The 27,626-nt window shown below is 59.3% G+C and overlaps 2 protein-coding genes across 6 annotated transcripts; one reads left to right on the forward strand and one right to left on the reverse strand.

The window, feature by feature from the left end:
- The first annotated feature begins 4,530 nt into the window (after positions 1-4,530).
- Positions 4,531-20,515, forward strand: CHRM4 (cholinergic receptor muscarinic 4). 3 transcript variants are annotated; one of them, XM_042791203.1, is made up of 3 exons: positions 4,531-4,680; positions 16,913-16,954; positions 17,498-20,515. In XM_042791203.1, the coding sequence occupies exons 1-3, from the start codon at positions 4,626-4,628 to the stop codon at positions 18,973-18,975; spliced, it is 1,575 nt and encodes a 524-aa protein (XP_042647137.1). In that variant the 5' UTR covers positions 4,531-4,625; the 3' UTR covers positions 18,976-20,515. The 3 variants fall into 3 exon arrangements, with proteins under 3 accessions (XP_042647137.1, XP_042647138.1, XP_042647139.1); XM_042791204.1 differs by having other exon boundaries at positions 4,572-4,680; positions 16,446-16,954; XM_042791205.1 differs by having other exon boundaries at positions 4,642-4,680; positions 16,768-16,954.
- Positions 20,455-26,110, reverse strand: MDK (midkine). Of its 3 annotated transcripts, none has more exons than XM_042791207.1 (5): positions 25,982-26,110; positions 22,558-22,641; positions 22,312-22,473; positions 22,067-22,228; positions 20,455-21,608 (listed from the first exon to the last, which is right to left on the reverse strand). In XM_042791207.1, the coding sequence occupies exons 2-5, from the start codon at positions 22,634-22,636 to the stop codon at positions 21,583-21,585; spliced, it is 429 nt and encodes a 142-aa protein (XP_042647141.1). In that variant the 5' UTR covers positions 22,637-22,641; positions 25,982-26,110; the 3' UTR covers positions 20,455-21,582. The 3 variants fall into 3 exon arrangements, with proteins under 3 accessions (XP_042647141.1, XP_042647140.1, XP_032849308.1); XM_042791206.1 differs by having other exon boundaries at positions 22,558-22,644; positions 25,997-26,074; XM_032993417.2 differs by lacking the exon at positions 25,982-26,110 and adding an exon at positions 23,866-23,967.
- Between the last annotated feature and the right edge of the window lie 1,516 nt (positions 26,111-27,626).

Genomic DNA, 27,626 nt, shown 5'->3' on the forward strand with positions numbered 1-27,626 from the left:
CCCCCGCCCCGCTCCCCGGCAGCATCGCTTGCTCCCTGCAGCGCGGTTTCGTCCCAGCGCGTTTTGGGTCCCGGATCACCCCACGGCCGTGAGTGACTGCCCTCCCCCAGAGCTCGTGTTCGGGGCACTCGTGGGGTGCTGCCCCGGGGACAGCAGGAATAAGGGGGATAAGGCTGGTTCCCTGGGGACGGTGCAGGATGGGGAAGAGGAGGACTTGTGCTCACACCACCTTGCGTCTCCTCAACTGGGAGAGCAGCCTTGGGAAGCTCCAAGCAAATACAGCCTGGGAGTGAGACTGATTTCAGACCCTTTAAACTATCCTAAGCCCCTTCACGCACAGTGCCAGGCAAACTATTAGGAGAGAGGGAAGATGCTGTCAGGAAAGCTCCGTGTCCCCCCCCCGTGGGCTCACCCCTCAGAACACACAGGGCAAAAGCCCACCCACACCAGCTCCAGGCCAGCGAGTGAAGATGCTGCCAGCCTTGGGGCTCATCCTCCGCCCCGCAGACGCCCCCGGGGTGCCCGGGGTGGCCCCTCGCTGGGCCAAGAGCAGGCGGAGCGGCTGCTCCTGCTGCCCGTGGTGATGCTTTAATGCTCTACCCGACCGCTGAGCGAAGCCTTCGTGCCCGTCTCCCTCGGCGGGGTGATGCTCGGGAGGGCTGAGCCTCTCTCGCTGTCTCCAGCTGGTTTTTCTCTCGCTGCCTCTCCCCTTTCCGAGTTGGGTTTATTTTGTTGTTGGGCTGATAGACGGATTAGCATTTATCACCAGGCTGACTACCAGAGGGTTATTAAAAGTGATTTGCAATGTAAATACCTTCATCATCAGCCACATTTTCTTTCGACTAGGGTTGACTTTTATGAATATTAAAGCCATGTGGATGGGTTTAGCGGGTTTGTGGGAGTATGTCTGTCGGAGGGAAACGGGGGGATGGCTGCCTGCGCTGCGCTGGGAGCGGGAATCTGGTGCCGGAGGGAGGGAAGCGGAGCGTGAAAGGGTGTGTGTGAGGCAGAAAGAAAACCCAAGTGCCTTGGAGAGGAACCGAAAGAAAGGAGAGGGAGCGTGCGAGCGTATGTACGGGGACATCTCTCTAGGAGTGGGCTGGGAGGACGAGCTGGGGTATTTTCACTGGGGACCAGTGGAAGCTGCCAGGCGGGGGGATGGCGTGCGGAGACGGGGGGAAGCCTGGCCAGAACTGGTGGCAACCGGGTTTATCCCCGGCAGCAGCTGGTGCCGGAGGCGTGTGTCTGCACGGGCACGTGCCCCGTGGGCCGCAGGGATGGGTGGTAGCTGCTTCTTCACCGGCAGAGTCCCTGCCGTGAGCGTGGGGCTGTGGGACCAGGGGTGGATCCCCCCCAAATCCCCCCCCCCCAGCAGCCACAGGCTGGCGTTAAGTTGCGTGCCAGGAGCCGGCGCCGGCTGCTACTGAGGCTGCTGCCTGCTTCATGCTGCGCCTGGGAGTAGTTACTGGGAATCTCTCAGGGATAACGGGTGGATGTTCCCGGGCCTGGGTAGGGAGGGAAGTCAGAGTAAACGTCCCATAACTCCTTCCCTGCTCTTCATATGTACCTGTGGTCTGAGCACCCACTCGGTGGTGTAACTGCTCCTCCTCCGCCTCGGGATGGCTGTGGGTGGGAGCTGCCACAAGCCAAGACGGAGCATCAAGGTGGCCATCTGCCACTGGCCCCTGCATCTCCCACCTCAGGGCCCACCCCGGTAGAAGAGGGGAGAAGAGGTTTCTAAGTGTTTGTGTCATTTTTGGTGTGAGGGCAATTTTTGACATGGGGGAGCCTGGTGGAGCATTGCCAGCTGATAATGGGAGTGCAGCAATTGCCGATTAGACATCAGGCACTGCAAGGCTCACGGGCACGGCTGCAGAGGGGAAAAAAAAAACAACCAAACAAACAAAAAACAAACAAACAAAACAAAACAACAAAAAAATAGAAAAAAAAAACAAAACAAACAAACAAACAAACAAAAAAACCCAAACAAACCAAAAAGACAAGGAAGCCATCCAAAAATAGAGGATGGAAGTACAGTGATGAAAAAAAGGGGGATGTGCAGTAACATGAAAAATGTCCAGCTCCAGGAGTATCCCAGATCCCTACAAGGTGATGTATGCTGGCTTTTACTCCCCAGGTACCTGCCAGACCAAGCTGTGTCAGTCAAGCAGGATGGCAGGAGATTCAGACTGTCACAGATCCTAATCCCAAAAGAGCATAAGGAAGGTCCTTCCTTGGCTTGGGCCACTGAGCACGAAGGCAGGTTAGCCTCTGGCTTCTGACATGGGGCAACCACAAGTCCCTCCTGTCCCACACCACAGCCTGGGACAACGTGTATGGCCAGAGGAAAGGTTGGAGCTGGGGTCAGATGCTGGAGTGGAGCTATTGTTGTCCATGACCGGTGCCCACAGGGCCGAAGAAGGAAAGAGATGTCACTTTGGTGACAGCAAGAGGGGCTGGTGACACTCGCTGGCAGCCCATGAGCGGGGAATGGGCGAATACGTCAAGGCAAGAGAAGCAAGTGCTATCTTTAATTGGAATATGTATGGGGAGTCTGGCCTTTCACAAACTCTACTTCTTCTGACTAATGAGAGTGCATAAAGCAAAGCTAAGAGTCAGAAGTTGAAAAGTTTTGTAATCCGTTTGGTAACACATTTTTATCTCCATGATGGCTCAGCTTTGGAAGATGACTTCTCGCTGTTCATTACAGTCTTTTGTCTCTCCATGGGGAGTTGTAGTTTGAAACAAGAGTCCAATCAAATAACCCAACTCCAGCGCAATCAAATTGTCTTCGAAGCAGATATTTCTGCAGTCTGATGAGTTCGCCCAGAGCGTGGCAAAAGTTTTTTTTCACATTATTTTTTTTTTAGGAAGGGAGAAGGAGGAGGAGAGGGTGGTATTTATTTGAGGTCAGGGCTTTGGTGCGAGGCAAGAGACTCCAATTAACTGGCTGGAATCTTTGACAGGTTTTGGTCGGTGACTGCAAAAATGGTGCGGGCAGATGTTAAGCTGGTGAAAATCAGTGAAGCCTCACTGGGCTCAGCGCAGTCGCGTGGCTCCGCACCAGCTGCTGCTGGGAAAGCTTCGTCTTCCTGCTCCTCAAAGAAGGCAGGAAAGAAAATGAATACCAGTTGACCGAACACGCGCTAAAGAAATGCCAGGATCTGGCCTAGGGTGACCGAAATAAATATCAGCTGCCTTGCTGCTGTGGCAGGGGCCTCACGGTGTGTAAAAGCAGCAGCCGAGCTGCGGGTGCAAGTGCTGAAAGGCTTTAACCTTTTCAGAGTGAGGCACTCGGAGCTGGAGATGTGTCATCAGAGAAAATTGTCCGAATTATCTGATGATGTTCTCTCCACTGGGATTCAGAAATGTGTCTTCATCTCCAGGAAGAAGATACCAGATTGCAGGATCTGGGGAAGAGAGAGGTCAAATCTGTGAACTGGGCACATCTGGCTAATGTTTCAGATGAGATGTTGACATCCAACACCAGCCTTTAGTTAAGCGCTACCTCCCAGGGTAAGAGATGCAAGAGAGGAGGGCGAGGAGGTGACCAAGTGGATGGTCGGAGACTGTAATCACTCAAAGGAGGGAGAAAGTGGGGCGTTTATTTGTTTATGTGTATTTATGTATGTATGTGTGAGAGCCCAGCAGATGGGGAAATGATACCCATGTGTAACTGTGAGACAGCACAAGTGAGAAGCAGAGGGTGGGTGAGAGAGTTGGTCTAGGTAGAAGCAGAGAGAAGAGGAAAGGTGTAGAGGGAAGGGAAGACAGATTTATTTTTTTTATGGTTTGCTTCCTCATGCTTGACACTTTCTCATAACTATGATAAGCGGAGAAAGCAGAACCTGTGGGGCAGTCCACTGATTGTGAAACTGGTGATGTTTTTGTTCCTGGGGGAGGGAGGGGGTGGGAAACCCCCCCCAAAAATGAGTGCTAGTGATAACCCAGCAGAGAGTTCACCCTGCGTGTCAGGGGTGCGGGTGCGTGCTCCAGCACCGGATTTTAACTGGTATTTGGGGGGGGGGGCCCTTTGCTCGGGCTGTGCCGGACCCCGCTCCGCCTCTCCCGGCGCTTCGCTCTTGGGGCGTCGGGGGCGCCCCCGGAGCGGGGTTTACACCCTACCCACTCGCGGGGGGGGGGGGTGGAGCGCTGTCCGTGGTGCTGCGGGGGAGCGCTCCCGATGGGGGGGGGGGGGGGGGGGGCGGAATGGGAGAATGCGGGGTACCCCCCCCCCCCAACATCTGCCTGGCAATGAGCCACATCTGGAGGTGGGGAGGAAGGGGGGGGGGGGGGGCAGGACAGCGGTCGCGTAAAGACGCACCGGGGTTGGGGGGGTGGGGGGGGCGCACATCTGGGGGCGGCACATCTGCGAGGGAGGGAGGGAGGGAGGGAGGGAGGGAGGGAGGGAGGGAGGGAGGGAGGGAGGGAGGGAGGGAGGGGAAGCGGGGGGGGGGGGGGGGGGGGGGGGAAGGACCGGGGCGAGACGGTAGCGCCGGGCCCTCCCTTTCCCGCCGCCCCTCCCCGCCCCTCCGCCGCGCACGGCGGCGCCGGGAGCCGGGAGCCGGCCGGGGCCATGCCTGCCCCGAGCCCCGACGGCGCGGCGGCGGGGCCGGCGCTGCACCATGGCCGCTGAGAACGGCTCGGCGGAGGGCGGCGGAGCGGCCTGGGGGCTGCCCGGTGAGTGTGTGTGTGTGTGGGGGGGGGGTCCGTCTGCACGGGGAGAGAGGGAACCCCCTGAGGGGGGAGGAGGCAGGCTGCTTGAGGGTGCTTGGGGAAGGAGGGGTGCGCACCCCCCCCCCCCCCCCTTCGGGGATGTAGCACCTGGTGGCCCCAGGAATTTGGGGGGGTGGGGGGGGGAGGGAGAGGGGGGTGGCGTGTCTTGCTGTCTCTCCGCCAACTTTCCCGCACTCTCGGGTCCCTACCGGAACCCCTTGGGGGTGCCCCGTGGGTCGGGACCCCCGCCTTGGTTCGGCGTGCCGGGATGTGTGGGGTGGTGCAGGACCGCTCGGGACACCGGGACGAGGTCTGGCACCCCGCTTGCCTGCTCCCATCCAAACCAACACCTCTCCCCAGCATCCGCCATCCAAGGCACCTCGGGTCCCTCTGAGCACCTCGGAACTGGCTCGGTGAGCACCCTGCCGCCAGCATATCAGCAGCCTGCACCCCCAGGGGCAGGCACCCCCCCCAGGGAACCCAGGGTTATTTGCTCCCCTGGTGCCTCCTCTTAGAAGGAGATTTGTTTTCCGGGCAGGAAACTACCCGCATGCTTCTTTTGGCTTCCCTTTATATTCCAACAAGAGCAGCAGGGACAAGCTCCTGTATCTTTTGGATACTTTGTCCCCATGCTGGACAAAACCCCTCCAGCCCTCGTGGCCACCTCCCAGGACGTGACTAGGCAGAAGTCCCCCCACCTCCCCGCAGAGCCCTTTGCCAGGTTGGACACTCCAAGAGGGACAGATCTTGTCCCCTCCTTCCCAAGGTGAGGATCCCGCCTGCTCTTTAGCCCTTGCTGGTCACAACGGGGCTGCCCCGGGGCTGTCCATGGCCCATCACGGCCAAGGGTTGGGCAGCCCCACCCTTCTTTTCTCCCAAAATAATGACATTGGTTCCAGGGAACGGTTCTTGTCAGTACTTTAAATGCAAGCAACACTGGCTTCTCTTCTGCCCTGCTTTCAACCCCTCTGAGTGCGCTGTGGCCGCAGTTCCTAGCTGGTCTTTGCCAATCCCAAGGCTGGGGGGATCATTCCCAACCTGAGGAACCGCTAGCGTCCCTCGGTGCCTTGCTGGCAGCTGGCAAAGCTGCTGGGCTCCGCTTGGGCTTTTGGAGGCTCCCTGCTTTGTCACAGGCGCCTTGAGTGACCTCCGAGGGCGGCTCGGCTTCTCCTGCCGCTACTCGCAGGGTGAGCAGAGGGACTGGGAGGACTGGTACCCACCCAGTGGGGTGGCCTGTTGATGCTGGCACTGTCTGTCAAAATACTCAGGTGCTAGGGTCCTAGAGCCCAGGCTTTCGGTGAAACATCACCAACGCTCGTGTTGAAGCCACGGGCGTCTGCAAGCTGCTTTTCGCTGTCCCTGCTGCTGTGGAGCATTGCCTCCTGCTTCCTAAAGGCTCGACTTCTGTGATCCCAGCACCCGCTGCTGGTCTCCAGCCTGGACTGGGCCCCCAGTGAGGCATCCCAACAAAGAGCAGGGCAGCCGAGGCAGTGATTTCACCCGCAACAGCGAGCCTAAGAAAGAGCGACCCATCCCCAGTTCACCCCTCAGCCGGGCTGGGGGCCGGCAGGCAGAGCCCCTGGGTGGGGAGAGCGGGGATGGGAGAAGGTATCTGGAAAGAGTGGGGGTGTCCCTGTGCACGGTGGCCCCCAGTTCCTGCGAGAGCCAAGCCACCGAGCCCTGGGTCAGAGGGTCCCGGTGCTGCCGGACAGAGTGGCTGTGGCCCCGGGGGTGAGCCGGGGGGTGGGAATCTGGCAGGAGAAGGAGGAGGAGGAGGAGGAGGAGAAGGGCCACCGGTAAAAGCGGTTTGTTTATTCACACGAGAGGCATACCCACCTCAGCGGGTCAGTCTGTTTTCTTCCATAGAAGAGAAAGGAACTGAAATGATTAATTAATGCTGTGATTCAATTACTCTGAGTTTGCAGAAAGAGCGTGTTTATTTTGTTTTGTTTTGTTTTGTTTTTTTCCTTTAAACTATCCCCATGAGGATCCTATTGATATGAGGTTTTGTCATGGTTGGGGTTTTGCTATTTTATTTTATTCTTTAAATTAAAATGACAAACATCTCCTAGCACACCTTTGCTGTGGAGCCCTTTCTCCTCCTGCCCTGGGGAGCCCCGGCCAGCGGCACCCGCAGAGGTGAGGAGGGCTGGTGCGTGCCCAGCTGAGGCAGCAGATGCAGGTCGGCAAAGACAGCGGGGACAGCAACAGCGAGAAGAGAAGGAAATGGAGGCTTTTTGCAAGGGGCTGGTGCTTTCTGCACAAACTGCAAGCTCCTCTTCCCACGTGTACCTACAGGCAGCGAGAGTTCCGTGTGTGCAAGCTGACCCCTTCTCCTTGGCATGCTAAATTGGGGCTTTGAGGGGCATCTTCTGGAGAAGCAGGCGTTGTCCATGAGCCGGTCACTGCTCAGTCTGACACGGGGCTATGCCCTCGTTGCTCTCCAGTAAACCAAGGGAGGAGGTTTGCTTTGCGTTTCAGCATCCATTCCGGGCTGCCTCTAAAACTGTGTATTTAAAGGATGTGTGTTTTGCGGAGGTGCGAGGGTGCAGGAACCTGGTGCACCAAAGAAGTGAAAGTTTGGACCAGCTCGTTCCCATCTCCTTCCCCTCCTCTCTTCATCCCTCTCCCAGCTGACTGCTCCTTAGCCCACCTTAGCATGAGTGCCCACCACGAGTGTGCCAGAGGCTGGTGCGTGGGGGGGTGTCTCAGCACCCAAACCATGTTGAAGCCTCTTCAAGCCGGCGTTTGGAGCCGCGCCAAAGCCATCCCTCTTCCCCAAGGGATTCAGGCGACCAGTCAGAAAACAGACACCGGTTTCTAGGAAGGCTCCCGTGCCGTCCTGCCCGGGGCCCCGGCAGGCCAGGCGGTGACATGTGGCTGTTTTCCAACTCATAGCCAAGTGGAGGAGTGCACCAGCCTTGGCCATCCTGTCCTGGGAGAGCACTGCCCGCCACCACATCCCTTTAACCCTCTAGGTACGGGAGAGGCTCGCTGCATCCCGACCCTTGAACGTACCGAGGTTGGCCCTTGTGCTACATTCAGACAAATTCACTTGCTGAAGCTTCGAGGAGGAGTCAGGCCTTTCCTGGACAAATGAATCTGGGGCGAGGGCTCCCCAGGCAGCCCTGCCCGCTGCACCAGTGTTTTGCTGGTGCAGGAGCGCAGAGGGCAGGGTGTCTCACCTACAGGTCCCCCCCCTTGACGTTTAGCAGCAGGGTTTTGGCAGCTGAATCACAACCTGTCCCCGTCCCCTCCAGCAGACACCCAGGTGTCCCCATACTGTGTGCATGTTGGCCTCCGTCCCACCTTCCCTGCGGATGGGTGCACTGGTCCCCTTGGGACTTGTCTCTGGGCCAGGACAGCGTCATTTGACCTGGCTTCAGACCTCGAGTCTCCCCGGCACAGCGACTATGAGCAAACGAGGCTCTGCTGGAGGTGCTCCCCAACCTGACCCTGCACATGCTGGGCACGGCTGCTCACGCCTTCGCCCCAGGGCTGCTCCGGGGACCCTCCAGAGATGACTTCAGCCCAGAGGCTGCACCACACGGAGGAGGAACTCCATCAAAGTCTCAGTTTATGCCTGGTGAGATGTAAGCTTGCCGAGAAAATTAATTTCACCAGCCTGTCCAAGCCTCCAAACGCAGTGGCTGCGGGCACTCATCCCCCTGACAACCCCTGAAACCGCTCCTGCAAATCAGAGCCGTGGGAGTGATGCCAGCCCCCCTGTCTTGCTGTGACCCTGTCCCTGCCACCCCCGTGTGTCCTGTGCAGCGTGGGCTTCAGCCCCGCTCGATGCACGAGGCAGAGATGCCCAAGTGCCCCGGTCCCTTCCCGCCTCGCCGGCGCTGGGCAGGCTGAGACGTGCTGGTGCAGAGCACCTGCACCCACCCAGGGTGCTGTGTCCGTGACTCAGAGAGGGCTGGAGCGGGATGTGGGGACCACAGGGCTGTTTGCTTCTCTTCAAGAGCCTCGCAGGGGACTTTCATCCTCGGTCAACTGATACAGGAAGAGCGGTAGCTGGGAAGTTTGTCCTTTAAAGGCAGGACTCGATGTAAACCATGCAGCTCCTCAGCCTGGCCGGAGCGGTACCAAGCTATCAAGGCTGGCTGTGCTCCTCTAGCTAAGAAAGCTAAGTGGAGAAGAAGTCCCTGCCCTGCTACCCCAACTGCTGTTAAATCTAATATATTTCATAGCACCTTGCAGCTTGGCAGAGGGGGCAGCGGGGTCTTGGCACCAGGCGCCTGAGCTGGAGGCGTCTGGAGGAGAGGGATCCTGGGTGAAGTGTTGTCTGCGGGTTTAAGGCTCACAGCGGAGTTGGTTTGTGTCCTCCGGTTAACGGGTTAACATCTTCGGGCTCTTGAAGCAGAATTAGATTGATTTTCGCCTGTGGGAAACTCAGAGCTCCGGTTGTGCAACATCGAGGTCTGAAAACATCACTGTGCAAACACGATGTCTCAGGCCCTCGCGTCCGCTCCGGGTCACGGGGCGGCTCTCTAGAGGCAGGCATGGCGCCTCGCTTCACTGACCCCCTCGCTCGCAGAACATCCCCCCCCATGCAGAATTCCGCCCCCCTCCATGCTGATTTTAGCTGGGCCCCCCCCCCTCCCCGGGGCAGGGCTGCGGGCTGGCTCTGCCGCCGAGGGACAGGCATCCTTGTGGGATCTTTGCATGACTGAGATGGGAAGGCATGTATCCCGCATCTCACCGCCCCGAGTGCCTTTGGGGTAATTTGGATCCCTGCTCTGCTGGCAAAAAAATAGCGTGCGCGCGTGCAGAGAAGAGCGGGGAGCAACGAAACCCTGTTGACAACAGGCATGGGCTGCCTGGGCTTGGGTCTGCCTTTCTGCAGCACTTAGCAGCAGCGTTTAGCACGGTCATTCTCGAAGCTGCTTGCAGAGCTCACATGGCCCACCACGGCCCATGAGCGATGCCCAGCTCCCGAAACCCTCTGCTGCTGCGTGCAGCCGCAGGCAGCGAGGTGGCTAAAACCCTGCCCGGTGCTGTGGGGTGTTGCCTGCGGCGTTCGTGTAGGGCCAGGGCAGGCTGGGGACCACCGCCCCGCAGTGAGAGGGTGACTCCTAGGAGGAGCTGGGCTGCTTGAGCAGGAGAGCTGCAGCCCACGAAGGTTTCCAGCCCCGGCACAGCTCCCACTCTGCCCAGCCAGGAGCTGGTGGGAGCCTCCAGGGAAGGCAGCGGGGAGAGGTTGGCAGGCAGTGTCTCTGTGTGAGGTCTCTCCCTTTTGGAAGAGTTTTTTAGGACACTTCAGCAGAGGAAATACATAATCCCCACCAGCAGCCTGAAGCTATTCCCACCTCCTTCCTCTCCATCCCTCCCCTCCTCTGCTGTCGCCACGGACCGGGGTTTCCTATCCGCTCTCCTCCCCTGGATCCCACGCTTCCCGTGCTGCCTGTCCATGCCCTGGACATCCCTTCCCTCCTTCTGCTGCAGCTCCTCTCCTTCACTCCATCTCCTTGCTCAGGCATCACCTCCAACGCCAAACCCTCTAGCAGGTCTTGTGGCCAAGTGGAGTCTAATATTTTCACTTCCCTTTTTCATTAGCACCCCAAAGATTCCCCTCTGCTGTCTGTCCCCAAGACTAGGGTGCTCCTCTGTCACATCCACCCAGCAGGACCCTTGCTCTTTCCAAATTTTCTGCTCTTGGCTTCAGGGGATCAGCTCTCTTTTATCTCACCCACTGCTCAGCTGGTTTATTCATCCCCTCAGAGCCCTGCAGAGCCTCGCTCAGCTCCACGGGGTGAGGGGCTCTCCTTCACATCACCCGCTCTTTAAAATTTTAGATGAGCACCTTGGTGTTTCCTCCCGTAGCCCCTCGGCTCTAGGAGGAGTTGATTAGGGAGAAACGTGGCCCTCCCTGCCCGCAGAACAGCTCTGCTCTGCCAGAGCAACACCGCATCCCTGACTGTCTGAGCTGCATCCCCACGCCCCACGGCCCGTGGGGACCCCAGGGTGGGGGCAAAGAGTGTGGGCGCAGGGTGCTGTGGCTCTCTGCAGGGGGGCTAGCCCTCGCCTTGCCCAGTGTCAGCCCTGGCACCTGGCGGGGGAGGGAACGCTGGGGTGGGCTGGTGCCCTGGCTGGGTGGTAGGGACCTGGCGCGGGTGACCGTGGCAGTGGCAGGGCGAGGGGGCTTCCCCAAAGAGGGGCTGAGTCCATCCCCCTTGCCATTTCCAGGCCCAGCCTGTCCTTGTCCCTGGGGGCAGGGAGAGCTGCTCTTATAAGCAACCAGATTCAGGGTCTTGCAACCCCCTGCCCTCTTCCCCCCCAGTCCCTCTGCAGGCATCTGATCCCAGCCACTAATCTCTCCCCTGGGGAGAGCCCAGATAATCCAGGCAGTCACTTGTTGCTGTAATCCTCTTTCCCCTCTGCTGGCTGAGCCCAAAGCCCTTCCCAGCAGCAGGACCTGTAGCTGCAGCAGGGTTATTTCTGTTGAGCTGCCTTGAAACAGCTGAGTCCTATTAAAGCTTCAGCCCAGGGATAGAAAAGAACGTGAGCATCTCTCTGAGGCAGGGAGTATTAATGCAGTTGATGAGAAGCATGGCTCTAGCCCAGGCTCAGCCGATATGCTGAGCACTTTCCTGGCTTGATGGCATGGGCTGAGCTCTGCCACCGGCCCAGAGCTGCAGCCCTGGGGGGGGCCAAGGCAGAGAGGACAGGAGGCAGGGGACAGTGTGTCATCATCGTCCCCCCAAGCCCGGCTGTGGGATGCCACTGCAGTGAGCCTTCTCCCCCCGTGATGTTACCCACTGGAGCCGGCATGGAAGCTGCTGGGGAGTTGCCGGTGCCCAGGAGCCATGGGCTGGGCACGGTGAGGTAAGGCTGGGTTTTGGCTGAGGCTTTGGCTTGCATCACGTTTGCCGGGCCGGCTCGCTATTAGTGTTCCACTGACAAGCCATTTATTGGGCCTAATAATTGGGTGGCAGGTGGTTAATTAATTGTCAGAGCAGCCAGCACGCTGATAGGTTATTTATAAGAGTGACTTTTAACCACTTAAACCCACTTTCTCACTGATTTGTCTGGGAATGCTGTGGGTAGATGGTATGTAGCCCCTTACGAGCTGCGTATGGTACAGAGCACCTTAGGGGTACAGGCAAGCACCGGGGGGGGCCAGCTCGGGCAAGGGTGCAGCTGTGGGATGCTGGGCTGGGCACTGCTTACATGAGCAGCTTGTAAGCCACAGCTCTGACCTCCAAGCGCTTCTCACGGCCAGGTGCACGCAGCCTTGCACGGGGGTGCCTCGGTTTTGCCTTGAAACCCAGCGACAACCACCTGGTTATAAGCAGGAGTGAAGGCAAGGGAGGCCCCCGGCTCGGTCAGGGTGGGTGCTCAGGTTGGATGACTGCAACGCTCCCTTCTGACCCCAGACACAGCAAATTTTTGAACCGCGATGCGCAAACCCGTGCTGAACATGGGAGGGGGGGGGTTCTCCAGCTCCCCCGCCTCCCCCCAAAAGCTGGCAGCTCCTGTGCTGCTGAGCTCACTGCTTCACCAGTGGCTCCAGGAAAAGCTGTCAGAGACTCCCAGCTTGTGAGGATGAAGGAATTTGCTTTGCCTCATGAGAACCAGTTAAATAGCAGGGGAAGAAAGAGGAATAAATTATTCAGTGGAAAAATAAAATGGTCAGATCCGCCCTATCCATGACTGGCAAGAAGCAAGTCCTCTGGCGCAGTGCCTCAGATCTCCTCTGGAGCAGGCTGGGGACCTGAGGGGTCCCCACTGGGACAAACCCAGGCAAATCCCCCCGCCAGGCACCGGGGCTCCCCCATATATCGTATTTCTAAGGCTCCTGTTCCTGGTCTCTAGGAGCTCTATTTTCACACTCTTTGAGGAGTGTGAATCTGTCAAGCAGAACAATCCTTCACTAGCTGTAAACTGGTGCCATGACTCAGGAACTAATTAACGGCTATTAGGTAATGCAATTAGCACCACAAACTGTCACCCCTCCCTGAGCATCCCTTCCCTTTGTGTGCACCAGCTGTAAACACAAGTACCCTTCAGCATCTTCTATCCCTGCCCTCTTTTTTTTTTTTTCCCTCCTTCCTTTCCTCAAATTCTGGTTGTGGCTGCCCTAACCGCCCAGGCCCACGTCACATCAGCAGTTTGACATGACGGAACTAATCCCGTTAAGATTTTTCACCCTTTGGGCGCTTTTAGGAAGGCCAAGACGAGCAGGGGGCCCGCAGCAGGGCTGGGAAGGCTCTTTCCAAGGGTGATGCTGGAGCTGCTGTGCCCTGGCCCCAGCCGGAGCAGGGGGTGATGTGTGCTTTCCCCCGGGATGTCCCTGCGGTGGAGGGGACCAATTTCCCTCAGTCCTGGGGACAGGCAGTGCCCGGAGCCCCACAGGATCCAGCCAGCCAGGAGCCACCCCATCCCTGCTGGGGTGGGAGCCCCATGGACTTGAGGTCTTTTCAGCTTTGCTGTTCCTCCAAAGGGCTGATTGTGCCTACGCAAAGCAAAAGCTCCTCTCCTCTGGGAGCAGCTCACCCTCAGAAGCCTCTGTGAAAGTAACAGTTTCTCTCATTCCTCTTCTTCCCCTACGAATGTCTTCTTCCCCTGACTGGCACGGGGGCTTGGTTTTTGGTGGTGATGCTTGCCGAGCGTGCCAGGTGCGTGCACAGCCCTGCTCATTCCCAGAGACCTCACTTCAAGCCGCACGTGGACCGGCTGTGACTCTGCCCCTGCTCCCAACCCCGAGGATGAGGATGGGGCTGGGACGGAGGCAGTGACGGAGCAGGGAGGGGGGCGGCTGGTGGTGGCCTGAGGGACCAGGGGCTGTGAGGGGGCCCAGGGAGCCGGGGACACTGGGCAGTAGGGCTGCTTGCTCCAGGAGCTCATCCCACAGCTCGGGGTGCCACCATCGCACGGGTGTGCACGAATACCAGCCTCTCGTGCTGCCTTCGCTGTGGGGGTGGGGTGGGCACGAGGGACCGAGACCCTCCGTCCCACACGGGTTGAGTGCTCAGCTGGCACTCGGTCACTAACTGCACCCGATGGAGCACCTGCCTCTGGCCAGTGCGGAATTTTTGGGTAGGGGATGACCATCAGCAGCCCATGACAGGGCTTTCTCCTTTCCCACCTGGCGATGGGCTGCAAGGCCTTTTGCAGGGGCTGACAAGCTGGGAAGGCTTGCTGGAGTGTCACATTAGGTGTGTGACAAGGAAATGGCAGGAGCTTTTCCGCCGTGCCCTCGGATGTCACCCTGTGCCCGGGGAAGGGCAGGCAGGACTGGCTTTTCTCTCTTGCTCTGGAGCTGTCTCCTCACCCAACAGTGGTGGTACCCACGATCTCAGGCAATGATGGGGGGGGGCCCTGCTGTGCCAAGCGCTGCCCCGATTAGGTGGACCCCACACAAATTACAACCTTCTCCGCTTGGATCTTCCTCCATAACATGCAAGATGTTGGGTGGGGAGGGAAAGGCGTTTCCCTGTCCTAGGGACATGCTGGCTGAGCGCTGCAGGGGCCACAGAAACCCTTTAGACCAAAAAGTGCTATCGGTGAAGAGTTGGAAGCTCCTAATGGCTTTGATGGAGAGGAGAAAACCAGCTGTAAATCATTGCCAGAAGTCCTAGGGAGGGAGGAGGCAGGTGATGGAGTTTACTGTAGCTGCCTGGTGAGAGCAGGTCTGGGGGAGCCCCCGCTGAGGGCCGCAGACAAGGGATGGAGCGTGCGGGCTGAAAAGCTGGTTGGTGTCGTGGGTAGGGGCCTCAGCCCCAGGAGCCCTTCCAAAGTGGCTTCTGGGCTTTGCCAAGGCTGTCTCCTCCCTGGCTGTGGTGCTGGCGTGGAGGTGGGAGAGAGCGGTGGGGGACGAGGGGCATGAGGGGAGGGAGAGATGTGCTGCTGGAGGTGCAGGAGGAGAGACGTGGGCATGGGGGAGTCATTTAGTCCCGATGAGCTCAGAGAGGGTGTTGGGGCAGAAGAGAGAGATGGTGGGATGTGGAGAGCAGAAGATGGGGAAAGAAGGGGGTCCCCAATAGGCTGGGGCATGGCAGAAAACATCCAGGGTGTCTGAGGTGAGGGGTGTACACACCTTCCAGCTTGTACATGGTGTTGTGCATCTGTGTTGTAACTATCTTCACACTCCCGACCACTTTCATTCCCCCTCCTACCCTCAAACGGGAGGCTGCTCTATTTTTGCCCTTTAGTGAAGGCTCATTTCCAAAATAGCTGTTTAAGTCCTTCACCCTGGGGCTGCAGTTGCCCATGTCTCGGCACACCAGTTTCCAGCATGACCTCTGGGTGGCATCCAACGACACGCGAGTGGGGCTGCGCTGGTCTCTGCTTCATTTCTTGTGACTCATACAAACAGTTTTATGGAGTAGGGGTGAGATGGACTTTTCTTATTTCGGGCAACTGAGAACTCAAGCCTCCGTCAAGGCTGATAATTAATTAAATGCACTCAAAAGAGGATGCCGGTTCACAAACTAAAGTGAAAAACTTGAAACCCTCATTTTAGCAGAGACAAAGGAAAGGTTTCTTTTCAAGATTTTCAAATTCTTTCTGGAAGAGCTGGGGTAGATGTCTGCTTGATTGCTAGCTTGTCTGATCGGTTTGATTAGCTGTTACAAGAATGACAGCTAAATCTCTCCATTTGAGAGAAGTGAAGAATTTAAAACTCATTTCAATTGTACTGAAACCAACCCCAAAACTGCCACGATTATATATTTCTAAGCTATTTTATACACTTATCACCTCTTCTCGCTTCCCTGGCTGGGTGCCCAGGAAAGATGGCAGCAGAAGCCGCTTTCCCTCTCCCTTGATGCATCCCTTGTGCCTGGAGCTGAGGTGCAAAGCTGGGCAGTGCCACCCGGCTTCCTCGCCCTGCCAGTATTTAGAGTTTAGTACCTACCAGACGGTGTTGCTTTCTTTTCAACACACGCATGGGCCATGTGTAACGGGCTCAGAGGATAATGGTACAGCGGTATTTCCCTGTCCCTCACCTGCTTCTTTCCCCTGCACGTGTAAGAAAAGCCCAGCCGCTATCGCAGCTGTAGCCTTGTTAATGCACAAGCTATGTTGGTACCCCGGATTTAGCATCTCAGCAGCCCTGCTCCCATTTTCTCACACCTGCATCTCTTTAAAAAGCGGTTATATTAAAACCCTGGCTGTTTGCTGATGGCAGAAATCTCCTCCCTTCACCACAAACGAAAGGCGAGTGCATTTCTTTTAAGAGACTTTAAAAAACAAAAACTGATCCCGAAGCCTGCCAAACCCTGTTTCGGAGAGGCACGCGTTAATGGCATGTTTATACATTTAGCAAAACCAGCCTCAGGACCCCCAGGAGTTTGGATCCAGCACCCCTGCCCGAGCCAGCTTGCAGAGCCACGCTGTGCCGAGCGCTCCCGCTGTGCACATCAGTGTGCACCCCCCCCGTCACCCCAGATACCGCCGGGCTACTGGCCGCAGCGCCCAAGGGGATGGCTGGGCAGCCCGGCAGGACCCCCAGTCCCAGGAGGGGCTGCTGGAGCCGCTGTCCTTGCTGGGCTGGTGGGGTCGGGATGCCCCCGGCACCCAGGGTGAGGCTGGGGAAGGCCCAGCAGGTTTTGGGGGCCTGGGTGGTGCGGGAGAGGCAGGTCTGATGGGAAGTTCCCCTCTCCAGCCCACCTTCCCCAGTGCCTTTGCTTCTCCTTCCTCTTCTGGGAAATTCCCCTTCATCCCAATGCATGGATTTTGGTCTACTGATTTTTTTTCTATTTCTTTTTTTTTTTTTTAAGGTCCATTCTCCTCTTACCTCGGGGGGTTAACCACAGGCATCTCTGTTTGGATGAAAGCAGATTTTCTGTCCATCATTCTTGCCACCTTTCATAAATAATTCCACGTAGCCGGCTGAGAGGGCTGGTTTCACCACGTACTTCTCCACAGCCAGCACAGCTGCAGCTGCAGTGTGACGTGGGACTGGGGGAAGGGGACAACATTTCCCAGCATTGCTGGCTGATGGCACTCATGTGGCCCCTTCCCCCTCTCGTGCCTGTTGGGGCTTGGCTGTGAACCAGACCAAGCCAAATTACCCAGTTTCAGCCTTGTTTGGGTTTTCAGCACCTGCCTCCAAGCAGTGTCACCCCTTTGTTAAAGCCACCTCTGTTGGAAAGGCTGGTGTCCCCCCCCCAGAAGATGTTGTGGGCCTCGGATGAACTCCTCGGGGCTGAAGCTGTAGTGTAACTTGCTGTTTTCCCTGTCCTAGATTTCATCTTCCAGAAGGAGCTGTTTGCTGCCAGAGACACAGGTGAGCTGAGCGGACCATGGCATGGGTTTTGTGGGGTACCCCCTCTTGGGGAGGTGCTTTGGGGAGGCCAGTGGGACACGCTTGGGACGTACCATCAACCTGCTCCTGTCCCTGGGGCAGGGCACGGGCTCTGTGCCGTGCTGCCCTCCCAGCTGTGCCTCACTGCTCGGCTCCGCAGCCTCCTGCAGCCCCTCAGCCTCTCTGCGTGCCTCCCAGGCCTCTGCTCCCGCTGGGAGGTGGTTCCTGTCCCTGCAGACAAGGGGACATCGCACCCCGGCCAAAGGGCTGTCCCCAGCCCTGTCCCTGCTCCCTTCCCTGCAGCCCTGTGCGTCTCCTCCATTGCTAAATGGGGACACAAAAAGTGCCTTCAAAGATCTCCCGGGGGAAGACTGCAACGGCAGAGACAAACCCAGCAACGCCGGGAGGTTTTTAGGAACTGGTCAAGGGTTGACACTGGCCTGGGAAACCGAGGAGGCAGCAAATGCTGCCAGCATGAGCTGGCAGGTATGACATTCTCCCTTTCTGTCCCCGCTCCCCTTGCAGACCCCATGCACAACCTCTCTGCTCAGCCCTGGCAGGCGAAGATGGCCAACCTGACCTACGACAATTTCACCCTGGGCAACCGCTCCGAGGTGGCCATCCAGCCTCCCACCAACTACAAGACGGTGGAGCTGGTTTTCATCGCCACGGTCACGGGCTCGCTCAGCCTCGTCACTGTGGTGGGGAACATCCTGGTGATGCTGTCCATCAAGGTGAACCGCCAGCTCCAGACTGTCAACAACTACTTCCTCTTCAGCCTGGCCTGTGCGGACCTCATCATCGGGGTCTTCTCCATGAACCTCTACACGGTCTACATCATCAAAGGCTACTGGCCGCTGGGGCCCGTGGTGTGCGACCTGTGGCTGGCCCTGGACTACGTGGTGAGCAATGCCTCTGTCATGAACTTGCTCATCATCAGCTTTGACCGGTACTTCTGTGTCACCAAGCCCCTGACATACCCGGCCAGGAGGACCACCAAGATGGCGGGGCTAATGATCGCGGCCGCGTGGATATTGTCCTTCGTTCTCTGGGCCCCTGCCATCTTGTTCTGGCAGTTCATTGTGGGCAAGAGGACAGTCCCCGAGAGGGAATGCTACATCCAGTTCCTCTCCAACCCAGCGGTGACCTTCGGCACGGCCATCGCTGCTTTCTACCTGCCTGTGGTCATCATGACAGTGCTGTACATCCACATCTCCCTGGCCAGCAGGAGCAGGGTGAGGAGGCACAAGCCTGAAAGCAGGAAAGAGAGGAAAGGCAAATCCCTTAGTTTCTTCAAGGGCCCCCTGATCAAGCAGAACAACAATAACTCCCCCAAGAAGGCCATGGAGGTGAAAGAGGAGGTGAGGAATGGGAAAGTGGATGACCAGCCCTCAGCACAGACAGAGGCCACTGGCCATCAGGAGGAGAAGGAGACCTCCAATGAGTCCAGCACTGTCAGCATGACCCAGACCACAAAAGACAAGCCCACGGCAGAAATCTTGCCAGCGGGGCAAGGACAGAGCCCGTCCCACCCCCGGGTGAACCCATCTTCCAAGTGGTCCAAGATTAAGATCGTCACCAAGCAGACTGGGACCGAATGTGTCACCGCCATCGAGATCGTCCCGGCCAAGGCAGGAGCCTCTGACCACAACTCCCTGGCCAACAGCCGCCCGGCTAACGTTGCCAGGAAGTTTGCAAGCATCGCCAGGAGCCAAGTACGGAAGAAGCGCCAGATGGCAGCCCGGGAGAAGAAAGTCACCCGCACCATATTTGCTATCCTGCTAGCCTTCATAATCACATGGACTCCATACAATGTGATGGTCCTCATTAACACCTTCTGTGAGACCTGCGTACCTGAAACGGTGTGGTCCATTGGCTACTGGCTCTGCTACGTCAACAGCACCATCAACCCAGCCTGCTACGCCCTCTGCAATGCCACTTTCAAGAAAACCTTCAAGCACCTTCTCATGTGCCAGTACAGGAACATTGGCACAGCCAGATAAACTGGCACTCAGGGACCACTTCAGCAACGTTGCGGAAGCCCTTCCCTTTGCCTCCGTTGCTGGTGGGGTAGGGGGTGGTGGTGGTGTCTTCTGCTCCCCACTCGTGACAGCGCAGACTATGCAGTGATTGCAGCTGATGCCCTTCATCCAGTGCAGACAAAGGTCCAAGGCACCTCTGAGCTGCAGCTCCTTCCAGTCACCCCGGGCCTAGGGACCAGCTCGGGGAGCCAGCGGGAAAACCGGAGGCAAGAGGAGGAGATATGGTCACCAGGAGCCCTCCTCAGTGAGAGGCTGGCCAAACGGCATCAGTGTTTGCCCTAAGACTGGATGCCTCTTCTCCCCCTGGCTGACCATCTCCAGGGCATCAGAGTGTGTCTGCATGCAGACGGGCTTAATGCTGGATGCTTTCAGTAGGCTTTAAAACCATTTATTACCCCAGAAATGAAAAGAAACCAGGGCCAAATATTTGCCAGCCATCTTGGACCAGGCTGGCTTGGGCATGCTCATGGGTGGGAGTCCTGCTAACCCAGCCAGACCCCTTCCCCAAGCAATCAAAATTGCACCCTAGCAGCTGTGACAAGCTCCTTCCTTTCCCTTGAGAGATGTCATTGTACGTCCTCACCCAGGGACTGTTGTGGGGGTGGGGATTTGGCCCTGCTCTCCCCTTCATGCCCTTTCTGCCCCCAGCCAGCAATCGGCTGGACAGACAGACAAATCAAGCATCTCGCTCCTGGCTGAGGTGTGTGAAACCCGGTCGCCTCCTACAACGATGGAAACTAAAACTGCAAAGAAAAGCAGTGGTGTGGTGCAGGACTTCTCGCCGTGGCCCCCCGAGAAGTGGGCAGCAGCGGCAGCGAAAATAAGTGTCCTTGGGAGGGGACGGGGGAAGCTGGGGGCCTTGGAGAGGGTTGGGAAGAGGGTCTGCAGTGTGGCCAAGGTGCCCCATGTCTCACCTGGGCCATGAGTGGGTCCCTGTTCTCCCCATGGTGGGTGTGGGAGGGCTGATGCACAGCTCTGGGGGTCGAGAGGATGGCCGTGGTCCCCAGCCCCACTCCTGCCCCAGTGCAGAGGGGGGTGCGTCAGGGAGGCCAAAGGATCTGGCTGCTGAGCTTTGTGAATGGATGTAACCCGGTGTCACGGCAGAGCCCTCAGCATGTGGGCTCCAGCCAGTATCTCCACCCCCCTTCCACACCCCCCCAGCCCACCCCGGGATGGCTCCTCAGCTTCTCCCAACACCAGGTCTCTGCAAGCCTTGGTGGCCACAGCCGGGTGCAGGCAAGGGACAGGACGGGGCCACGCTGGCACCGGCAAACCACGTCTGTACGTCCTTCCCATCCCCATGCCAGGGCAATGCTGTGCAACATGGAGAAAGATTGGGGACAGATGGGGACAACCCCCGTCTCCTTTAGGGTAATAATTCACATAGTGGTGCCCAAACTGTCTGGCAGGTTTGTTTTGTTTTGGTTTTTTTTTTTTTTAAACTGTTATAACCACGGCCCAACCCACCCTGAGACAAATAAAGACCTCGGACCAGAAACCATCGGCCATGGCGTGAGGAGTGAATGGGTCGTCACTTGGTCGCTCCTCTCCAGCTTCCCAGGGTCACTCACTGGTGACATTTCCTGCAGCACATGGGTGGCAGCCCCATCCCTCCTTCCGAGCTTGAGGTGGGGTAGGGGGCAGCCCGAAGCGCTGCCGGGAAGAGGCCAGGAAGCCTGAGCCACTCGCCTTCCCTGGGACCATGCGTGTGGCACCCAGGCCACCGCCGCCAGCCGCACGGTGACATCCCTGCTGGTCCCAGTAGGGTTGGCAAAGCTGGGGTTTGCTGGGGCTTCCAGCACAGCAGCACTTTGTGGGGACAACAGGTGGGTCTGTTTGTTGGTTGTGGGGTTTTTTTGTTTGTTTTTTGTTTTTTTTTTTTTTTAAAGGTTTTTATTGGAAAAGAAAACAAACCCCATTTTCCAAAAGAAGTGAGAGCTCCCACCCAGCCACCCGTGTTGGCGTGCCGAAGGCAGGGGGGCTGCAGCCCTGGCGCGGACACGCGCTGTTAGAAGTGATGGAGGAGAAGCAGGGGGGGATGTGGTGATTCTGGGGGGCCGTGGCTTTGTTTTCCCCCCGCTGCTGCTGCAGGGGAGTTGTGCCCCAACTGAAGGGATGCTGGAAGAAGCTCCCTGAGCGGTCTTCAAGTGAGTAAGGGGCATGAGTGATGGGGTTACTTGGGCATTCAACACCCAGCCCTTCCCGAGGAGCAAGGAGGCTCCCAGGCTTGCCAAAGGATGCGCTAAAGGCAAGTCATTTGTGCCAGAAGGTGGAAAAATGTGTGTTCCCATCCCAGCTCTCCAGGTGCATCCCAGCAAACCAACACCAGCTGAGAAGAAGCGAGTGGGATGCACCGGCAGCGGGGTGGGGGGCAACCCCTCCTGCGGGGTGGGTGGGTTTGCTCTCTACAACACTAGCAATTAAAACAAGGCATCTCAGTGAAAGAGGAGGTCATGGAAAGGAGGAAGGAAAGGAGGAGGAAGACTGGAGTGTGGGCTGGCTGCAGCTGGGCGTCCAGCCCCGTGGGCACCGTGGTCGAAGGGCCGACGAGGATGCTGGCTTCCCGCTCTAGTCCTTCCCCTTGCCTTTTTTTGCTGCACCCGAGAAGCACAGGAGACAAGTAGACAAGAGTTAGCATGTCCGCTGGCAGCTCATTGATCTCCCAGGTGCTGCCGTGGCAGGAATGTAGCCAGCACGGCCAGTTCAGCACGGCGCTGGGGCTGCATCCTTGCAGGCAACCTCCCCCCACCATGCAAAGCCACCTTTTGCACCAGCCCCACAGAGAAAAAGGGGAAATTCTTGTCCCACTGAAGCTGGTGGTGATTTGGGGCGGGGGGGGGTGTGGTGGTTTCCTAGCAGCGCCTGCATCCCACCCAGCCAGCAGCTGAACTTTTGGGCTGCCACATGTGCTGATGCAGAGGGAAGAGCATCCCACGCAATCCCCCACACCACCAGCACAAAGCCCAATCCCAACAGGTCAAGCTAACCCTGGAGAGCCCCTGCCCGGGGTCCCAGCAGGACCCTTCTGGGGACAGGAGTGGTGGGGACTCACCTTTGGATTTCGACTTGATCTTGGAAGAGCAGGGCTTGGTCACATAGACGATCTCCTCACACTGGGCATTGTACAGGGCTTTCTTCAGGATGCCGGAGCGAGTCTTCACGCCTGTCTGAGCATTACACCCCCCCCAGCTCTCAAATTTGTACTTGCAGTCGGCTAGAAGAGAAGGGAGAGGCGTCAGAGCTGGCCAGGACCCAGCGCAGGGTGGTCCCCAGCCACCCCTGCCGCCACGCACCCACCTCCAAACTTCTTCTTCCAGTTGCAGGGGATTTTGCACTTGAGCTTCTTACTCTCGTCTTTGCAGGTCCCCTCGCGGTAGCCCAGGCCACAGTCCTTGCTGTTGGGGACGCATGGTCCCCAGCGCCAGTCCTCACACTCGGAGCCATCCTTCTTTGCCTTCTCTGCGAGAAAAAGGGGGAGCGGGTGCTCGCTGGAGGGGCACAGGAGCGTGCCCAGGGCCCCCCCCGCCCCCGGCTGCCCCTCACCTTTCTTGTTCTTGCCAGCCTCGGCGGTGGCAGCCAGCAGGATCAGTGCCAGGAGGAGGAGGAGGCCCCGAACCTGCATCCTGCCTGGGGAGGAAGGAGAGGGTGAGGCGAGTGAGGGATTGGGGGGTGCAGTGGGGCAGCGAGGAGGGGGCAGGGGGGGGGCTGCAGACAGCCCTCCCGGGAGCCAGGTGTGTGTGTGTGTGTGTATGTGGACGTAATCATGCCCTGCTCGTCGCCACCCGTTAGAGCATGTGTATTAATTGCAACAGGACGGTTAATTGTGCATCTCAGCAACTGGCCCCGCCCAGGGAGCTGTTGGGCTGGGAGCTTGTTCCCCTCCCTTGCCCTGCGTGTGGCCAAAACGCTCTCCCTGGGGACACCCCCTCCCCTCCTGCCCCCCCCCCCCCCCAGCAGCTGGGGCTCAGTTGGGTGCACCCCGGGGCCCGTGCTGCTCCTGCCCTCAGAAAGCAAAGCAGCCCCCGCCTGCCTGGCGGTGGGGGTGCTGCTGCTCCCCAGCCCCTACCCCCCCCGTATTTCTCCGTGCCTCCTTTATCCAGCACCCAGCAGGTTGTCACCCCACACTAAAGAGCCCCGGGGGAGGCGGGGGGCACAGCTGCCATGGTACCTTTCTCCCGCTCCAGAGGAATCCGGGAGGAGGGGGGGGTTAGTGGTGGAAAGAAAAAAGCCCAGCAAAACCCATGAAGGGTCTGAGAGCTAAATCAGCAGATTAAACACCAGAAAAACCCCAGTCCCCACAGCGTGGGAGCTCGCCGGAGCGATGGGGTGGGAGAGCTGCACCCTCTTGCAGGCACCGCACCCGTTGCACATGTTGGGGGGGTGTACGTGTGCGTGTGTGCATGCACCTGGGAGCAGGTCAGGGATGAAGGTGCAACTTCTGGGGCCCTGTCCTTCCCCCTGCCCTCCCCCCCACCCCCCCCCAGCAGTGGTCTCAGGCCAGGTGACAGCTCCACCTCGAGCCTTTGCGGGACACTGCTGCCAACACCGGGGGCCCAGCTCCTGCTCCCTCCCTGCAGGCTTTCAGACGCGCAGAGCCGGCATCTCAAGCCTGGTGGCCCCTTCCCTGCTCCCGCCAAAGCCTTTTAGGATGACACCCATATCGCACCCGCCCTGGCTCTGCGATGGGCTCGGCGGGAAGGGGCTGTAGATGTCAGGACAGACCATGTGCCCCGAGGGATGTCAGTGCAGGGAAGAGCCCGGGGGTCAGCGTTTGCTCCCTGCCCCCAGGCTCCCCGGGCAGCGTGCTGGAAAGAGCAGCTCCCCGCATTATTCAGGCTCCAGTGCACTCACCTTTCATGCGTCCGCCGCCGCGAAGCTGCCGGCTTCGCTCTGCATTGAACTGTCAGAGGGAATTACACAGCCCGGCTGGCTGAAGGCGCAGCCGAGGGGGTGAGAGCTGCCTTCCCCCTCACCCAGCTCGGCTGGGAGCCATCCTGCCAAGCACGCCAGGGCTCAGCCCTCTTCCCACCCAGTTGCCTTCAAAGTGGGAAAGAGCTCAGCCTGGATGGGCTTGTTACAGACGACAAGGCTGGGGCTGAGCTGAGTTACGGGCACTCCGGTCCCGCTCGGATGGGGCAGCGGCCTCTGACACCCACACTATTCACAGCACCCCCTCTAATTTCAGGTGCTCTGTAAACTTCTTCCATCCTTTGCTGCAGAGTGTTTCCCCGTGCTCCTGCACCCGCCTTCCAGCTCTGGTCCTGCAGACGTGGCCTCTGAGCACCCAGGGCAGACCCCAACTGCCGTCCTCACCCCTGCCTCGCCTCGGGGCATGGACACCCCCTGCTCCCCACGGAGTGGGTACCGTGGGGCCCTGCCCATGTGTATGCAGGGATGCGGGGAGCGAGGGGGGGGCTCCAAGGGGCAGCCCAGCTACAGCCCCGGAGACTCCTGCATCTGCTCCCAGGCTCTGCCCTGCACATCACAACCCCAAGGCCAAGTTCTGCAGGGACCCTCTGCCATGGCTCATCCTAAAGCATTCATAAGGGAAAGGGAGTGCAGTTTTCCAACTGGTTTTCCAAACAGCCTGATCCCTTCTTTGCTGGTCAAACACGAGCTTTTCCTGGTTGGGCTGCCAGCACCTTCAGGTGTGTTTGCACAGCCCAGCTCCTCCCGCATCCCTGCAGGGCCCTGGCTCCTCTCCTGCTCCCATCTTGGTTGGCTCTCGCACTGTGTTGGTCTCTCCCAGGAACGGGCTGCACAGGGGGAGCAGCCTGGAGCTTGGCCACACCATGGCAGTCCCTGTTTCCCCTTCCCCTCACTTCTCTAGCTACCCCGGGTTTGAATAACTGAGGAGCAGCTCGCTCTCTCTCTCTCTAAAGAATAATAAATTGCCTGGTGATGCTGAAGCAGAGCCCAAACACCACCAATGGGAGAGCCTGGAGCCCTCCCCGGACACCGCTCAAGGGCCAGGCAGTGCCACTGGCAAGTGCTTCTCCTAGGGCTGGCCACCCCACCCTCCCCAGCTCCTGGTCCCCTCGCTGCCACCCCCGGGAGCGGGCTGGGCTGTCAGCCCCCTCGCAGCCCCTCTTCCACCAGCGGGACCTCTCGGCTCGGCTCAAATTGCAGCTGGCTCTGGCAGAGGTGGGCGCAGGACTGCCGCCCCCCCTCCGCCGGCTGAGCTGTCCCCCAGTCCCCGGGCCAGGGAGCCCAGAGCTCGGGGAGCCCATGGTTTGGGGTACCCAGCACCCCCGCCAGCAGGAACTGCCCCGCTGCCAGGAGAAGGGAGCCTGAGCTTTGCCCCCTTCCACGCTTCTATCCTCTGCTCCCCCAGCTCTAGGGCAGATGCTGTCCAGCCCCTTCCCCTCCGGCCCCCCTTGCCCCCCCCGGAAAGGTTGATCCCGCTGCAGGGCAGCTCCCCGGGTGCCGGCCGGAGCGTCTCCCACCCCCCTGAGCCCGCCCCCCCCCCCCGAACCCGCGTGAGGTGCCCCCCAAGGAGGGGAGAGGGGACACTAACATCCTGGGCCACTGCTTTCAACCCCTGCCTGCTCTCCAGGAGCTCCTGCCTCCCTCCAAAACTCCTTTCTCCCGCACTTCCCTGGCTCCTCGCAGGCGAGCCCGCACCCGGGGGGGCTGCCGCCCCCCAGACCACTGCCCCAACTGCCCTTCCTGCAGCTCCCCCATGTCCCCCCCACCCCGACAAAGCCCCTTTCCCCCCCCCCCCCCCCCCCGCCGGCGAACCCTCAGCCTGGATTTACCGCCGTCTCCCCGGGGAGGCGACGGTGGCGGTGGTTGGGGGGGGGGGGGGGGGTGGGCAGCGGCCGCCCGTTTCTCCGGAGGCGCCCATCCCCGTGGCGTCGGGCTGGCGGCACCGCCGTCCGCGGAGGCTTGGCGGGGGTGTGTGTGGGGGGGTTCCGACCCCTCGTACCGGGGGTTAGGGGGGGTGGGGGTGGGGGGGCACACTCACCTGCGGAGCGGTGCGCGGAGCGGTGCGCGGTGCGGAGCTGCTGCCTTTGTGTGCGCGGCCGCGTGCGGAGCCCCCGCGCAGCGCACAGCGGCCCCTGACGTCGGGCTCGGCTGGCAGCAAAAAAGGTGGTTTTTTAGCCCCAAACTTTTCGCAAGCTCCTCCTCTGCTCCCCCCCACCCCCCCCCCCCAACCCTCCCTGGTACACAAAGGCAGGCCGGCTGGCGGGGGCGGGGGGGGTGTCGGGGGGCAGGCAAGCTCCCCCCCCCCCCCCCCCCCCCCGCTGAATCCAGTGAATGTGCTGAGGGGTCAGGTCCCAGCGAGGGGCGATGTCTTCATGTGTCCCCCCGCCCTGGCCGGGGTGTCTCACCTTTCTCTGGGCTCTGCGGCATGGGACCAACGAAGCCGTGGGGGGATTCAGCTGCCCACACAGCCCAACATCGCCCAGGGCAGGGCTCCTCTGGGGCCCGCTGCTCTGAGACCCACTGGAAGATGGCCCCTGGGGCACCCCTGGGGCTAGGTGGGGTGCAGGGAATCCCCCCCCCCCCCCCCCGCGGTGTTTCCACCAGCTCCATAGATGCCTCCTTCCCCATCAAGGCCACTGGGCATTGATGGACCCACCTTTCACGGGCTCTGCCCTTTTTACCCTTCCCCGCTGGCGCTGCCCCTCGTGGGAGGGTGCCGGGGAGGGGGTGCCAGGGAGGGGGGTACCTGCTCAGCACCCAAAGCGGCACATCGCTTTTGTGGTGGCCCAGGTGTCCCTCCCCAGCCCCGTCCTTCGTCACCCGCCTGTCCCCAGCTCAGCCATGCCACAACCCTCCTCCTTGGACCCCGCAGCGATATGAGATCAGATCCCTGGTTGGGGATGGAAGGACCTTGTAGACGTGACTGCTCCTTTCCCCCCCCCTCCATCCACCCCTTTTTTTTAGGAGGTGAGGAGAGGCAGGGGCCAAGCCAACTCTCTCCTGAAGTTACCAGCTAGAAAGGCGAGTGTCATGCCAGAAGAACAGGGCTGTGGTGGTGAACGGAGCCATTTTTCCACCCTTTACCCTGGAAGAAGGCTGCAGAGAGCAGGGCTGCCACAGGTGGGGTTTGGGGAGTGGAGGGGGGGGGGGGGGGGCTGTTTTTTATGAGCTGCTTCACAACCAGGAATCGCTTTCCGAGAGATTCCCACATTTAACTCACACCCTGCCGGTGGTTTCCTGAACATCTGCAGAGGTTTCGAGGAGGGCCAGCAGCTGTGGGAACATGTCCCCCCTACACACAGCAGTGGGTGCTGCTTTGGGGTGGCGAGGGGTCCGGGCACGCTGGGCTGTACCTTTGAGCATAGGGTGCAGAAATGGGTCCTGACAGCTGGACAGGTAGCAAAGCCAATAGTTGTGGTCCCCCCCCTTCAATCGCCCCCATCGCTGAGCCTTTAAACTGAAGTTGAAGAAAGCTGCAGAGACAAGCTCCAGGGTCAAAAAAGAAGGGGAAGGGCCTAGGTGCGCTGCTTTCAGCTGGGGTTCAGTGGCATTAGGTTTGCGAGGCTGTTGTGGGGCTGTGATGAGCAAACCAGGGCCTGGTGGAGCTGTGAAATAGCTGGGTGTGGGGCAAGCACCGATGTTTTTCTTCAGCCACCGCTGGCCAGGAGCCAGTGATCCCACTG

Source organism: Tyto alba, unplaced genomic scaffold (genome assembly GCF_018691265.1).
Source record: "Tyto alba isolate M040663 unplaced genomic scaffold, T.alba_DEE_v4.0 Super-Scaffold_18, whole genome shotgun sequence".
NCBI classification, from domain to species: Eukaryota; Metazoa; Chordata; class Aves; order Strigiformes; family Tytonidae; genus Tyto; species Tyto alba.

Bases quoted from the DNA above. Each gene is read 5' to 3' on its own strand.
- CHRM4 (XM_042791203.1), top strand. From the start codon at position 4,626: ATGGCCGCTGAGAACGGCTCGGCGGAGGGCGGCGGAGCGGCCTGGGGG. The intron at 4,681-16,912 runs GTGAGTGTGTGT...TCCCTGTCCTAG, and splicing joins AGCGGCCTGGGGGCTGCCCG to ATTTCATCTTCCAGAAGGAG. The intron at 16,955-17,497 runs GTGAGCTGAGCG...CTCCCCTTGCAG, and splicing joins GTTTGCTGCCAGAGACACAG to ACCCCATGCACAACCTCTCT.
- MDK (XM_032993417.2), bottom strand. The intron at 22,229-22,311 runs GTGGGTGCGTGG...CTTCTCTTCTAG, and splicing joins CTGGAAGAAGAAGTTTGGAG to CCGACTGCAAGTACAAATTT. The intron at 21,609-22,066 runs GTGAGTCCCCAC...TCTCGGGTGCAG, and splicing joins GATCAAGTCGAAATCCAAAG to CAAAAAAAGGCAAGGGGAAG.